Source organism: Oncorhynchus mykiss, chromosome 4 (assembly GCF_057628025.1).
Source record: "Oncorhynchus mykiss isolate SJ-2025 chromosome 4, ASM5762802v1, whole genome shotgun sequence".
In the NCBI taxonomy this organism is placed as follows: Eukaryota; Metazoa; Chordata; class Actinopteri; order Salmoniformes; family Salmonidae; genus Oncorhynchus; species Oncorhynchus mykiss.
In genome coordinates this window covers 27,122,079-27,136,945 of record NC_143025.1, presented here as the reverse complement: position 1 = coordinate 27,136,945, position 14,867 = coordinate 27,122,079, and the positions used below count along the sequence as shown (strand labels likewise).

The 14,867-nt window shown below is 43.9% G+C and overlaps 1 protein-coding gene and 1 long non-coding RNA gene across 2 annotated transcripts; one reads left to right on the top strand and one right to left on the bottom strand.

The window, feature by feature from the left end:
* Positions 1-3,458: 3,458 nt before the first annotated feature.
* Positions 3,459-4,208, bottom strand: LOC149983964 (uncharacterized). Its single transcript, XR_016495186.1, has 2 exons — positions 4,121-4,208; positions 3,459-3,844 (listed from the first exon to the last, which is right to left on the bottom strand). It is a non-coding gene; the product is annotated as an uncharacterized LOC149983964 (long non-coding RNA).
* Positions 4,209-7,202: 2,994 nt separating this feature from the next.
* rabggta (Rab geranylgeranyltransferase subunit alpha) lies at positions 7,203-14,672 on the top strand. Its single transcript, XM_021599272.3, has 17 exons — positions 7,203-7,562; positions 8,468-8,501; positions 8,633-8,743; positions 9,375-9,499; positions 9,646-9,833; positions 10,053-10,310; positions 10,509-10,592; positions 10,675-10,757; positions 10,853-10,948; positions 12,348-12,453; positions 12,621-12,672; positions 12,795-12,883; positions 12,987-13,075; positions 13,164-13,280; positions 13,399-13,512; positions 13,635-13,722; positions 13,825-14,672. The coding sequence occupies exons 2-17, from the start codon at positions 8,499-8,501 to the stop codon at positions 13,971-13,973; spliced, it is 1,752 nt and encodes a 583-aa protein (XP_021454947.1). The 5' UTR covers positions 7,203-7,562; positions 8,468-8,498; the 3' UTR covers positions 13,974-14,672.
* The last annotated feature ends 195 nt before the right edge of the window (positions 14,673-14,867 follow it).

Here is a 14,867-nt window from a genome sequence, read left to right as displayed (position 1 = left end):
ATTGGACATGATTTGGAAAGGCACACACCTGTCTGTATAAGGTCCCACAGTTGACAGTGCATGAGGTCGAAGGAATTGTTCTTGGAGCACCGAGACAGGGTTGTGTCGAGACACAGATCTGGGGAAGGCTACCAAAAAAATTCTGCAGCATAGAAGGTCCCCCAAAACACAGTGGGCTCCATCATTCCTAAATGGAAGAAGTTTTGAACCACCAAGACTCTTCCTAGAGCTGGCCGCCCAGCCAAACTGAGCAATCGGGGGAGAAGGGCCTTGGTCAGGGAGGTGACCAAGAACCCGATGGTCACTCTAACAGAGCTCCAGAGTTCCTCTGTGGAAATGAGAGAACCTTCCAGAAGGACAACCATCTCTGCAGCACTCCACCAATCAGGCCTTTATGGTAGAGTGGCCAGACGGAAGTCACGGAAGACACATGACAGCTCGCTTGGTATTTGCCAAAAGGCACCTAAAGAACTTTCAGACCATGAGAAACAAGATTCTCTGGTCTGATGAAACCAAGATTGAACTCTTTGGCCTGAATGTCAAGTGTCACATCTGGAGGAAACCTGGCACCATCCCTACGGTGAAGCATGGTGGTGGCAGCATTGACTGTGGGGATGTTTTTCAGCGGCAGTTACTGGGAGACTAGTCAGGATCGAGGGAAAGATGAACTGAGCAATGTACAGAGAGATCCTTGATGAAAACTTGCTCCAGAGCAGGTTCACCTTCCAACAGGACATAGACCCTAAGCACACAGTCATGAAAACACAGGAGTCATTCCCGAAGAAGACTCAAGGCTGTAATCACTGCCAAAATTTCTTCAACAAAGTACTGAGTGAAGGGTCTGAATACTTGTAACCAACACACAGGGTCCAAACCCAGGTCTCTTGCGCACCAATAAAGCATAGGCCTGCTTTATTGGCAGGGTATGTGTGCTTTAGCCAGTCTGATAGTACCACTAACCATTATTGAAGTTACAGCTAATCAGCTCCTGGGATCTACTAGAAAAGCACCTAATGATGTTCACCCGTACTCCAGATATAAGCGTGATACACCTTGGTCTGAGGAAACAGATAATATACATTTCAACCTACTAGGTGTGCCAGTAGGTGTTCCTTAGGAATTCTAGGCCCTAAACAGGAATGATGGTTTATGGCATCTACTACCAATTCTTGGCTCCGCTATTGTGGATGCCAAACAGACCTCATGGATAAATTAAATATACTATAATCAACAATGTTTTGTTAACTATACCCGCTCTGCCCTTACTGGTATGGCCAAGCAATTGGAGGCTACTACCAGGACCGCCAGGCAGAATAGATTGACTTTAGATATGATCCTGGCCAGTCAGGGAGGGGTTTGCAAAATGTTTGGTGAACAATGTTGTACATTTATACCTAATAATACCAGTCCTGATGGGAGTATATCAAAAGCATTGGTTGGATTGGACGAGCTTTCGGCAGAAATGAAGGGCGTGGCTGGGGTGGAGGAGTCTGGCTGGATGTCTTGGATGGGGGTGTGGCTTGGTGAGTATGCATCACTGGTGGTTATTGGATTTCTGACCCTAATTCTTGTGTTTTTGTTATTGATGTGTTGTGCTCCTTGCATCATACCTTGTTTGAAGAAGTCTGTTACAGATGTGGTACAGGCTTCAGGCATGATGCCCTTGATTGATGCTCCTGAAGGAGATGCAGATACGGAATCTAACTTCCGGAGAAAGATGGGGCTGACTGAGGATGACCCCTGGTTTGCTGTAGGTGAGGTCGTGGAATGATAACTTCTTAAATACATAACGTGTACGATATAACTTGTCCTCTCTTATGTGAAGGTTTAGAGTCCCTGGGTGGCAAGGAGCCCACCTGGTACAGGATAGGAGTAGCTGAGAGGACCAGATGGTTTATAATAATGCTTTGCTTTGCTCTGCTTTATTTTATCCTATATCTAACATGTCAATAAACAATGAAGTTTTATCCTATTTTTGATAAGTGACACCCTTGTGGGTGTCAAAAGGGGGAGTTGAAAAGCATATATCATTTGTTGATTTTTTTCTGTTTTTCTGTAAAAATAAATTAATAAAAAATGAATAATAAACCTTTTATTATTTTCATGAAATGCTATTAACCGCTGAAATAAAGGATAATGTGGTTAATTGACACCCTTGTGGGTGTCAAAACGGGGAATCAAAAACTCCAGTTTATATATATGTTAATCAACAAAGGGACGTGCATCACTTCATATATTCACAAAATAAAGGTTTAAAGTCCCTGGGTTCATCAGCAACCTAGTATATCGGATGGTGTGGTTACAACCCACAGGGGTGTAAAAAGGGGGATTGTGAGGTTCTGTGTTATACACTATAGCCCTTACCATATCATATATGATGGAATATTGTTTGCTGTTATTTGCTGTTGGCTTGTGTGGGTATATGTGTTATGCAACATAGTTAACAGTTCCAGGTCCATGGGCCTTCTCATGATGGAAAAATACAGAATAACATGAAGACAGGAACTGTGCAATGAGTTGGGGGGCACATTCAGAACGTAGTGTTGCGAGAACAAACGGTCTTTTGTTAGATAAAAGGAGCCAGATGCCTGATAACTGAATATTCTACACAACTACAACGACTGACCGCTGAAGCGCCACGGGGGCCGGGACCAGCTCTGCGCCAACAATCAACGATAGGCTGGGTGAGTCTAAACCACGCCTAGTCTCTACTCTGACAGGCCGGCTCAGAAGCAGGAACTACTTCTGTCATCAGAGTATATTATAATATCTTTGTCAGGAACAAGTCAGTTCTCTGTTTGCCCTGCGAGGTGTGACAGAGAGCCCGTATATACAAAAATTGCATTTACCACTTATTGCTTAGCTAATAAAAAATACATAGTATACAATCGGTGACTCAATGTCATATTTATCCTGATACCAGATTCGAATTGACGCAACCCTAACACAACTTGATCTTTAGCGCCATCTGTTGAGTAGCCTACCTGATAGAGCCAAGTACCTCTGAATGCAGTGGGCGGGGTCAAATGGTTGACTCCGCCCACCATTTTTTTGGTACATCTGAGCTTTGACAGTCACACACTGAATACAAACACACATGTTGAATACAAACATTTTTCATTTTTGAAGATCGTAAGAAATATTATATAAAGTGGTACCAATACATGAGTTGTAGCACTTTTTGCTTCATGCTATATTTGAGACAAGCTACTGATATTGTTGCAGTGAACAGACTTGTTATGTCATGTAGTGTTAAAATTGTGTTGATAAATGTTATAACTTTGTAATTATACTATTTCATTAAGCATATATACAGTTAATACCTATCCTGATTTAAAATGCTATTTACTTTCCTTGTGAGAATGGAGAAAAACTATACCATATAGACATACTGACAAGCTGAATGTGCTTTGTACATTAAGTTATACCCGCTCCAGTGAAGAGATCAGAGACTCGGGTGACTTCTAAGTCATCTTTACTAAACAACATAATTAACAATTGAAACAATTAACACAGCAGACAAAAACAAGGTTTGACCACTCCTCAAAAATGGCTTCACTCCTGCTCCTCAAAAGAGGCAGAGAGTCATTTTCTTGTTGTCAACTGCCTCCACATAGAACATCTCATAATGTCTCTGTAACTGGAACGAGAACATGAATGGTTCCTTGAGGGGAATATTTTCGTCGTCATCCAGGCCATTATACAACCATTGTTCTTTAAGGGTTGTAATGCGGTCTTCCCCATCCATCCCAATTACACTAGGGAGGGAAATGGTGCCTTTAAATGTTTGGAGTTCGCACCACCTTGCTGCCTCTAGGGTGTCCCTTAGAAGAACATCTGCTTCCTTGAAGAAAAAGTAAGTATAAATATTAAGAGTAGTGCCTCATTGAGTGATCCAGGTCAAATTACAACCCACTTTCACAATACCACCATACAAACAAAAGCCACTATTACTAAAGGGGTTTTCAGTGATATCTATAACTACTCAACAAGTCATCACAACTATTATATATTGCCATGCATCAAGCCTTCAGCATGGTGTGAACAAGGTCCCATTTTCAATAAAGGAATAACAATCAAATGGTATAGTTCAGGGGAATCATTTGAAGGAATATCTAACCTGAACATCATCCACACCAGAAGTCCTCCAGGGTCCAGGGGACAAGATCTGAGCAATGTTTCTGTCAACACAGTGTATGTGAAAGTAAAGTCAAATTAGAATTCAACAGCTTTTTATGCTCCAGCATGCATAACAGTTTTGAAGACCGCAGTCAGGGGCTTCTCGATAGAGCAGGTCCAGAAGACCTGGGTGTTCATCTGAACTCCCCCAGGACAGTAATTTACTTTGTGCTGTGAAAGTCATATGATAAAATATTTTTGGAAGAGTAAAATGTACACAAATTAACCACGCTTTTATGGACAATTTAAACATAATCCAATTATATATTATGAATTTTTCACCAGAAAAAGTAATGTTTTTTAACCAATCACAAGTGGAGTACCACCCCTAATGCCCTAATGGACGGGTCCCGACTGCAATCAAATCAATATTTAATAATAATGAGATATAACCCTGGCCTACAGACAAGACAAAAATGTATTTTTGCGTATTTAGGAAAATTATTCACCTCATCTTCTATTAAACATAGAATTTACACCATAGGAATCTGGTATTCTACTTTACAGGTACAGTATATAAAGTATAATATACGTAAATTAGGCATAGTAATAATTAGACAATGGTGAAGAACCATGACTGCATTTGTATTTACCTTCTTTATTTCTCTCTCCCCCATCACACAGGCAGACCTTCAACTTGTGCTGTTGGGGAAGGGCATTCTGGCAAAAACTTGTCAGGAAACACAATCCTGGGTGAGGAGGAGTTTGACACAACGAAGAGGACTGCCCAGTGTGTAAACTGACAGACAGCTGTTGCTGGCAGACAGGCCACTGTGGTAGACACACCTGGCTGGTGGTGGAATCACTTGTTTGCGGTGACCTCAGCACAGGACAAGCAGGAAATTGCTCTTGCTGTGTCCCACATGCCTTCCTCCTTGTGCTTTCCTTGCACATACTGCACGCAGACACAGTGGAGGAACACCTGAACCACCTTCTTGAGCAGAGGGTATGGAGACACACCATGGTGCTCTTTACCAGAGGGAATTGGCTTGTGGACATGACATTAGAGCAGCACATTTCAAGTGAGGGAGGCATCCTTCAAAGGCTTGTAGAAAACTGTGAGAACAGGGACCATATCATAGACAACAGAAAAAGGGAGAATGTGACTCGGGTCACTGACTGTTGCAAAATATAGAGAGGATGGTAGCACAGAGTGGTTGTTATCAAATTCACAATGATATGATTGTACAGTTGCTGCAGAAGAGATAGGATGCAAAGAACTGAGGGATGCTGAGGCTAATGAAGATGAAGAAGAACAGAGCAACTGTGGGTGGTGAGTATACATTGGGATTAGGTTTGGAATCTATGGGATGAATGTTTTCTGGGTGGTGGGCGTTAAACAATTAGTGAAATTCAATGCTCTATAAACAAATATTGTGATCTCTCCCCTTTGTCTGTCCATCTTTTTGTCTGCCTTATAGGAAGAGGTAAACATGATGTGGAGGTGAGGGCTGTGCTTCTGGGTGCGAACTGTGTTGGGAGGAGCATGGCAGTGAACACCATCCTGGGCAGGGTGTTTGATACTGAAAGACTGGCACACAGTGTGAGATGACAGGGTGAAGTGGCTGGTAGGCAGGTGGTCTTAGTTGATGCGCCTGGCTGGAAGTGTGAGTTCACCACTGAATTTGATTCTGAGGACTCAGTGCGGAGTGTGGCCCTGTGCTGCCCTGGACCCCATATGCTCCTTATTGTGATTCCTGTATTCTCCTCATTCACTGAATGGCGAATAAGACAGATACCTGGCTCATGTACCTGGGAGAAAAGGTTTGGAGTCACGCCATGGTGCTGTTAACCTGGGGAGACTGGCTGGACAACACCACAATAGAGCAATACATATTCTCTATGGCATTAGTAAGTCTGATAGTGTGAATGTGAGACCCTTTGGTCTCATCAAACACTATCACCATTTTCCACTCCAACACATCCCTACTATTGCTTCCTACATTGGCCCTCTTTATGCATTCTTTACTAGACGCTCCACTGCTTTCTGTATCATGATTTCTCTTCTTCCTATGTCTTTCCACTACCGGCCATTCCGGTCCTTGACCCTCATCCTCCCGCTCCATGCCATCAGAACTGACACTTTGTTCGCATTCCAGCACAGCTGTTGCTTTACCAACTTTTCCTCAATTTTGTCCGCACTACTATCCGCCATTTTCCATTCCCCAAACTATGGATCAACTCTACACACTTCACCAATCAAGGAACCTCATGCGAACAACGTACACAACTCGACTCTTCTGCCCTGGAAGACCCATTCTTCTTCTTCAGTGGGGTTTATCGGCGTTGGCATCCAACGTTATGGTGCATTACCGCCACCTACTGTACTGGAGTGTGGGCCAGAGACGGCGTGAAACGAAATCCTACCTGCCAGCTCCCCTTACTCTTAAAAAAGATAACAAAATATGAGACTATATCCAATGACGTTCTACTCAAAATACTATTTAAACTACTTTCCTGTATACCCTTCTCCCTCATACTAGATCTCAGTCTTTCCCTTTGATACAGCCCCCACTGTAGCAATACATGCTCCACGGCCTCTGTTTCCTATCACATGTAAGGTCTTATTCAACTGGCTGTGTCCCACCCTTATTATTGTAAAAATAGCCTCCTCTCTTCTGTCTTCCCCTTCCCCACTTCCGCTTTACTAGAAATAAATGCCTGCCCTTGGTCACTCTATTCCACTGCTCCTGCCATCTCTGCACCATCACTGTCCAGATCAGGCTTTTTGCCTCTGTCTTGCCCATTGAAACTACGACATCAACATCCCCTCTTCCATGTGCTTGTTTAGCCAATACATCAACTGCCTTGTTCCCCTCCACCCCCATATGGGCTGGGACCTTAGTAAATCTTATCTGTTTACCCATCTGTCTAATCCTGCCACGTGGAAGACGCATTGTAAAAGTAGAGGCTTTTTGTATTAAAACGTGTCCAAGTGCAACATGCCTAGCTCTGGCCACTGGGGCGTGGCTTACGGAGTGGTCTTTTATATAAATGCTTGTCTCACAGTATTCCATTTGGTACTGGCACTGACCCTGTATATAGCTTCCTCTCTTATTTCTTATTTCTCGTGTTCTACATTTTGTATTAGTTATACTATTTTATATTGAATCCTGCACTGTTGGGTAGGGCTTGCAAGTTAAACATTTCACTGTACTTGTGACAAGTAAAACTTGAAACTGAAACGTGTATGTCAATCCACAAGAGGGAGCCATACATATCATAAACTCCATTGGTCGTGACGTCAATTTCCACGGGCCGGAAGTTCAAATTGTAGTTGTTCGCCTCACTGCCACTGGGTGACACAGGCACACATCAATATTTCGTCTGAAAACCAAAGTAAACGAATCCACACATTGCTACAACAGCAGCAGACTTTTGGAGTGAGTATATGTGGTGTTATTATGTTGGAATTTATGTTAGTAAATGTGTTTTTATCTAATCTACATGTGAATAAGCGGGTATACTCAACGGTGCGTCCGACAGCTTGGGGTCTTGTTTTGTTGATGGGCGATTGCCAAGTCGAAGCGCTAATCATGTGTGTTTACAAATACTTTCGACTGGCGAGTCGATCTTCATGTATTCAGCAAACTGATTATTATTATGCTGTAGCCGACTTGACACAACTCAGTATTCCCCTCACTCGGCGTTTTGCTGCCATCAGAAGGTTGGTGCGGTTTTGGGCAAGTGTGTGTGATTACGGCCCGCAATTCGGGGCGTTCCTGCATGTGGGAATTCCTGTGTCTGCATGAACGCCTCCTCTTCTGTACCTTCCTGCCGTCCTCTGTACTTGAAATAAATGCCTGCCCTTAGTCACTCTATTCCACTGCTCCTGTCATCTCTGCATCACTGTCCCTATCAGGCTTTTTGCCTCTGCCTTGCTCATTGAAACTACGACATCAACATCCCCACTTCTAAGCGCTAACTAGCTAGCGCATAACGTTAAGTGTCCTTCGCTCCCGCCTGCCGAACACCTGCCCTCGCTGTTGTTAACAGAACTGCGGGAAAACAACCCGTCCTCAGCAGGCAGGGGCGAAGGACAATGTCTACCGTTGTCGCCGTCGCCTCATCTGTAGTTTTTATCGGCGGTTGGCATCCAACGTTATGGTACCTACTGCACTGGTGCGCCCCCACCTCCCGTCTGTCCTAGCTTAAAAATGGACCAAAAGTAGTAGAAAGAGGTGTTCCCGCAGATGCAGGCCACAATTGATTTGAGTGTGTACGTGCAGGCGCCTGGTTCACATACTTAATTCTTGATTCGCCATCTCAATCTGCTCTTTGGTTTTAGATTTGCACAGCCTATTCCCTGAACTGACAGGATGGTGAGTGAAGAGTGATTGTTTTTCTGCTTTCACACTGTTTAAGTTGGATTTAGTTATTGTCATCTTTTAATCATTACTGGATATCAATGCAATGTGTTAATTAAGTGTCTTCCTGTCTGTCTTTCTCACAGCATGGACGGGTAAAGCTGAAGTCCACCGCCCAGCAGGAAGAAGAGAAGAGAAAAGAGAGAGAGAAGAAACTCAAGATTTATGTGGCTGCACGAGATGCTATCTTTACTAAGGTCTGTTTGACATAGACGCATTCAGTCAAATTCGGAAAATAAGGGCCTCCCGGGTGGCGCAGTGGTTAAGGGCGCTGTGCCACCAGAGACTCTGGGTTCGCGCCCAGGCTCTGTCGTAACCGGCCGCGACCGGGAGGTCCGTGGGGCGACGCACAATTGGCCTAGCGTCGTCCGAGTTAGGGAGGGGTTGGCCGGTAGGGATATACTTGTCTCATTGCGCACCTGTGGCGGTACGGGCTCAGTGTGCGCAAAACCAAGGTTGCCAGGTGCACGGTGTTTCCTCCGACACATTGGTGCGGCTGGCTTCCGGGTTGGATGCGCGCTGTGTTAAGAAGCAGTGCGATTTGGTTGTGTATCGGAGGACGCATGACTTTCAACCTTCGTCTCTCCCGAGCCAGTACGGGAGTTGTAGCGATGAGACAAGATAGTAGCTACTAAAAAAAACAATTGGATACCATGAAATTGGGGAGAAAACGGGGTAAATTAAAAAATATAGATATATATATATTTTTTTTAAATCGGAAGATAAGTTTAACTATGGCTACGGTTTAAGCCTGATTATGCAGTTGTTTGGATGGGATGACAGAACTTTGAAGATCACATTTCATCACTTTTCTCTTGCTGGTTTTAGAGGATGGAGGGTGTGTTGGATGATGAGGCCCTTCAGTTGACCCAGCAGCTGCTATCCTCCAATCCTGATTTTGCCACTCTCTGGAACTACAGGAGAGAGATCCTGTTGCACCTGGAGACTGTACGGTGAGGACACTACAACTCTTATAATGCATTTTTGCCCATGGTGGCACAGCTGTGTCTCTTGTAGCTATTATTATCTGAAAGTACCAATACTTGTTCATTATTTAAGTGCATCATACTCACATGTCTTATCCTTTTCTCTGTATCAGTGAGGAGGATGACGTGCAGAAGATGTATGAGGCTGAGTTGTTGTTTCTGGAGTCGTGTTTGAAGGTGAATCCCAAGTCGTACGGCAGCTGGCACCACCGAGGCTGGGTTTCAGCCCGCCTGCCCAGACCTGACTGGGCCAGAGAACTGGGTCTGTGTGACCGCTGCCTCAGTCTGGATGACCGCAACTGTGAGTCAGAGGGTAGGAGGATTATAGTGAGGGAGGAGAGAAGTTGGGGAGGGACTACAGCTTTGAAGGAGGAATGGTTGGAGAGGTGGATGAGACAGAGCTTGATAGGGACAAGAGATAGAAATGAATCTGGCAGAGGATCAAAATATATTTTGACGTCCTGGTCTCTCCAATGTTTTTTTTCTTCTCATATTCAATTTCCCCCCCCATCTTTCTCAGTTCACTGCTGGGACTATCGCCGGATGGTGGTGAAGATGTCTGGTGTGCCTGTGGACCAGGAGCTGCAGTTCACTGACCGTCTCATCGGCTCCAACTTCTCCAATTACTCCAGCTGGCACTACCGGAGCACCCTCCTTCCCCTACTCCACCCTGAGTCCCCCGACCCCCCCTCGCCCTGCCACCAGCCCTCCCACTCCTCCCCTCCACCCTCCCCTCAGACACACTCTCATCGCGTCTGTGAGGAACAGCTGCTCAAAGGTATGGACAACACCATGGCCAGGCAGAGTTACAAACATATATAGATATATTGTCAGTGTAATACTTTAAACAGGCAGACAGAGGGCACTGTCACTAGGAATACCATGGGTTGGATGGAAGGCAGAATAATGAGTTGATGCGTGCTGGTTGTCTGTGTTATCATCATACATTACTAAACCCTTTGGTTTTTATTTTTAGAGTATGAGCTCGTACAGAATGCCTTCTTCACTGACCCCAATGACCAGAGTGCCTGGTTCTACTACAGGTGGTTGCTAGGCAGAGGTGCGTGTATAATTTTGTATTTTCTATGTAAATTGTCTTTATTATCTTCCAGCTGTGAGCTCTGTTTCTCTGCCTTTCTCAGCGGAGCGAGAGGAGATGATAAGCTGTGTGTTTGTCAGCCGTGAGGAGGAGAGAGTGGCTGTGGCCTTCTCCAGACCTGTCAATGTGAGTACTCCCTCAAAGTAGACACCTTACTGTAACGTGTATGTCCTCTGCTCCTTCTACAGTTAAACTCCATTCCTCCCTGACTCTCCTTTCAGGCTTCATCTAGTGGTCTGATGCTGGTGTTGGATGGTCAGCCCCAGCGTGTGGAATGGAGGAGTGTCCATCCTCACTTCAGACACAGCCCTGTCTGGGTATCCTTTCCTTCACAGTCATGGGTAAAATGTGAATGATAGGGCAAAATGTTGATTTCTGCCTAAAGGCATACCCAACCATAATTATGTAGTCACTTTAGAGGCTTTACAAGCTCAAGTACATAGTACAAATCAAATTTTTGTCCTATTCAACAAAAGTGGACCAGTAGGGTTTGAAATGAATGAAATGCTTACTAAATATAGTAACAATCAAATTATATTACAATCACATTTCTATTAACAAAATATATATGATAATACTTAGTAACAGTACAATATTGGCACAATTTAATTTAACTGATCACACAATTTTTCTAAACGTCCACTGAGCAGTGTAGACACCATTCAAATGTGTGTAGAATCGTTACAACTTCAGCTTTAAGCACAAAGTAATTTAGTCGGTCTTTGAGCAAGAGAAAGTGGTTTTGCTACAATTCAATGAAATTATTTTGTGTTTTTTCATGTTGTGAGCTCTAAATCCAGCTGAGAATATCACAGTGAGATGAAACCACAACGGCTGCACTTGCTAGACTGTCACCGTTCATATGCTGTCTCACTTGCTCAGAGGAAGAGAACATTTATTTGTCTGAATAGGCCAGAAAATGTGACGCATCACTCCCTATGCAAATGTGGGGTATGCAACCTGCTCCGCTGAGAGAGTGGAATCGGAGAGCAGACAGATGGGGCTTTTTGGCCCTATATGGTATGGGACCCTACAACGTTCACAAGTGCTTTGTACACAGATGTCAGACGGAACCAGTCCAGAACAGCTCAAAGTCGCCCATAAGGGAGACTTTTAACATCTCTAAGAGGCTAAAGACATTACTCTGTTCTAGGCATGTGGTAATGCACTTTTCCTTTGTGCTGCTCACTGTTTCTTTTTCATTCCTTTCTCATCCCTGTGTTGTAGTCTACAGTAGGTTTCATCATTCTTAACATGTCTCTTTTAAGCGCTCTCCATATCTGTTACTGAAACGCAGGTAGAGAAAGAAAACAATGAACCTTTACAGACATAGAGAATTACTTTATCTCTGCAGAGCGTTGGGCCAGTAACCAAATGGTGGTTCGTTCGAATACCCGAGCTGACAAGGTGAAAAGTCTGTCTTGTGTCCTTGACCAAGGCACTTAACCCTAATTTGCTCCACGGACACGATACTATGGCTGACCCTGTAAAATAAAAAATGTCACTGCCCCTATCCGGTGAATGTGACAATAAAACTAGTGTTATTATTATTATTTTTTTACACACGGCCATACAATGATGTATGTTGTACCTGTCTTCGAGATGGGCAATGCTCAACAGGTATTTGCAACATATAATGTTAGACATTCGATCACTTTAACAAACACAAGCATCCGCACTTATTCTATTTGATTGTGGACCTTAACATGGTGTCAGATCTGTGCGCTTCCTCCTGGCACTATCAGTGACATCATTAATGAACACAACCTGACCGTGCACTGGACTGAGAAACACACTCACAGAGACTGTGCTCTGTACACAGGTGAAATAATGTTTATGTGCTCATGCACCTTCTGTGTGACTGAGTACATGCTCTTGTCTTTTTTTGTGTTAACATGTCTGAGATGGGTATATAATGTTTTAGACTTCAGTCCTTGCTCTCTGCTGCCCTCTAGCCTCACCTCATAGTATTGCCTCCATCTTTCACAGGTCGGTCTGAGAGTTGGTGCAGGGATTCTGCCACTGACCAGGAGCTCTTCAGGTACAGTGTGTGTGTGGTGTGTGTGTGAATAGCAGAGCTTTAGAAGGCTCTCTGGTTGGTATATCAGACTTTCTGTTTACTGAATGGGAAAAAAATACCTCAGCATCTTTTTTGTCTGGTAGGAGTGAGCTGTCTGTGGAAAAGACCTCTGTGTTGCAGTCTGAACTACAGTCCTGCAACCAACTTCTGGAGCTGGAGCCCCAGAACAAGTGTAAGTACACACTTTGAGTGTAGTGTGTATGTTAGGGTTTATTATTTATCACTATTGGAAACGTCACAAAATGTATGACAATTGTAATTTCTCACTTTCTCAGGGTGCTTGCTGACCATCGTTCTGCTTATGAGGGCGCTAGATCCCCTAGGTTACGAGCGAGAGACCCTTTCTCACTTCCAGACTCTTAAAGTTAGTGCTTTACAGGGCTATTACATAGTCGTGTACACTAATACATAAAATATGTGTTTTCTATCACTGCTCTGTCTTTCTCACACAGGAGGTGGACTCCATGCGCTCTGCTTATTACGGTGACCTGTGCAGTAAGTTCATGATCGAGAACACCATTCTCAAGATGGAGTACGCTGAGGTCCGGGTCTTCAGTCTCTCTGACAAGGTTAGTGCTGTCTGTTCCTGTCTGTATCTGTCTATCCTTGTCCATCCAGAGTTTGACTCCCCCTTCTCTTCTTTGTGGCTGTAAGTCCACCTAATGTCTTTCACCCTCACCTCTACAGAACCTGACCATGTTATGTCACCTGGACCAGCTGCTATTGGTCACTCATATCAATTTATCATGCAATCAGCTGCTTAGGCTGCCTCCTCAGTTTGCCATGCTGCAGTGCCTCGAGGTATAGTAATAAAAAAAATGTTTTATGTTATGATCAAATTAATATTTATTCATGTGCTGTACTCTAGTTTTTGTACTTAATATTTTGATGTTTGTCTAACATTATGGCCTTCCATTTCCCAGGTATTGGAGGCTGATGACAACGCTATTGAGAATTTGGATGGACTGTACTATCTCCCCAAGTTGCAAGAAGTGTCCTTGAAGAACAACCGTATCCTTGCCTTTCTCTTTTGATCAGTTTCAATGTGGTAATACATTAATGTTTTATAATACAGTTAGAGATGTTGTCATTTTCTTTGACCGTAATATTCAGAAATATCCAAACTCTCTGACCTTCAACTCCTGACTTCCTGCCCAAAGCTGACCTGCCTTGATCTCCGTGGCAACCCTGTCACCCAGATTGCCAACATTCAATCTGAGTTGACTGAGCTACTGCCCTCAGTCACTGACCTCCTGATCTGATTGGACAAACAGCAGGGCTCATTCTAAGTTTCCCTTAGTCACATATTTAGGATCAGCTTATCCCCCCCAAACCATAACCATTCTAGGGGGGAAATGGAAAAACTGACATTAGATTAGTGTCTAGGGGCAACTTCCCCATATTCCCGGCGTACTACCATCAGCGGTATTTGTCTGTGTGTGTCCATGTTTGTGGGCATGCATATATGTGAGAAGCAGAGGGGTGTTTAAGTGTTTTGTCTCCTTTCCACTATGTATTCCTCTTGTGTGGTGATATTGATTCACGGCGACCCTCCACTAATTTTAATGCCTGATAACATTGGACTTTCTATCAGAGACTTCACTAAGACATTCTCACAAACGTGTGTGTTTATGTGTATGTACAGTTTGTGCGTGTGTGCACGCTCTATCTCTCATACAGTTCAAGACACCAAACTGCATGCCGATTCACTGATAGAGGGTAATATTACTAACTGTGTATGAGTGAGCATGGTGAGAATGTGGCTTTTAGTAAGCACGGAAACAGCATCTGTATGGTGGTTGCAGTAGGACATTGATCAGAAGAATATTGCAAAATACTATCTGTGGTTGTATTTTTGAAACAGTTGTGCAAAAACGTTTATGAAATTAATCTATACTGTTAAACAACTGTAAATGACTATTCCACCAATAAAACAGCACATGCGGTGTCACTGCCTCCCAGAGAGTCTCCTGTGTGTTTCTGTGGTGGTGTGAGGGAGGTTCAGTCAGATTTTCCTTCTGTTGGGTGGCTCAACTGTAACCACACATTACTTGTCCCCCATGACGGTATCTGGTTGGGGACTGTGGATCTGTCTCCGTTTGTTTGTACGTTAGTCACATGCGACAGCACTGGCCCGATTTTGAGGAAACTTGGGT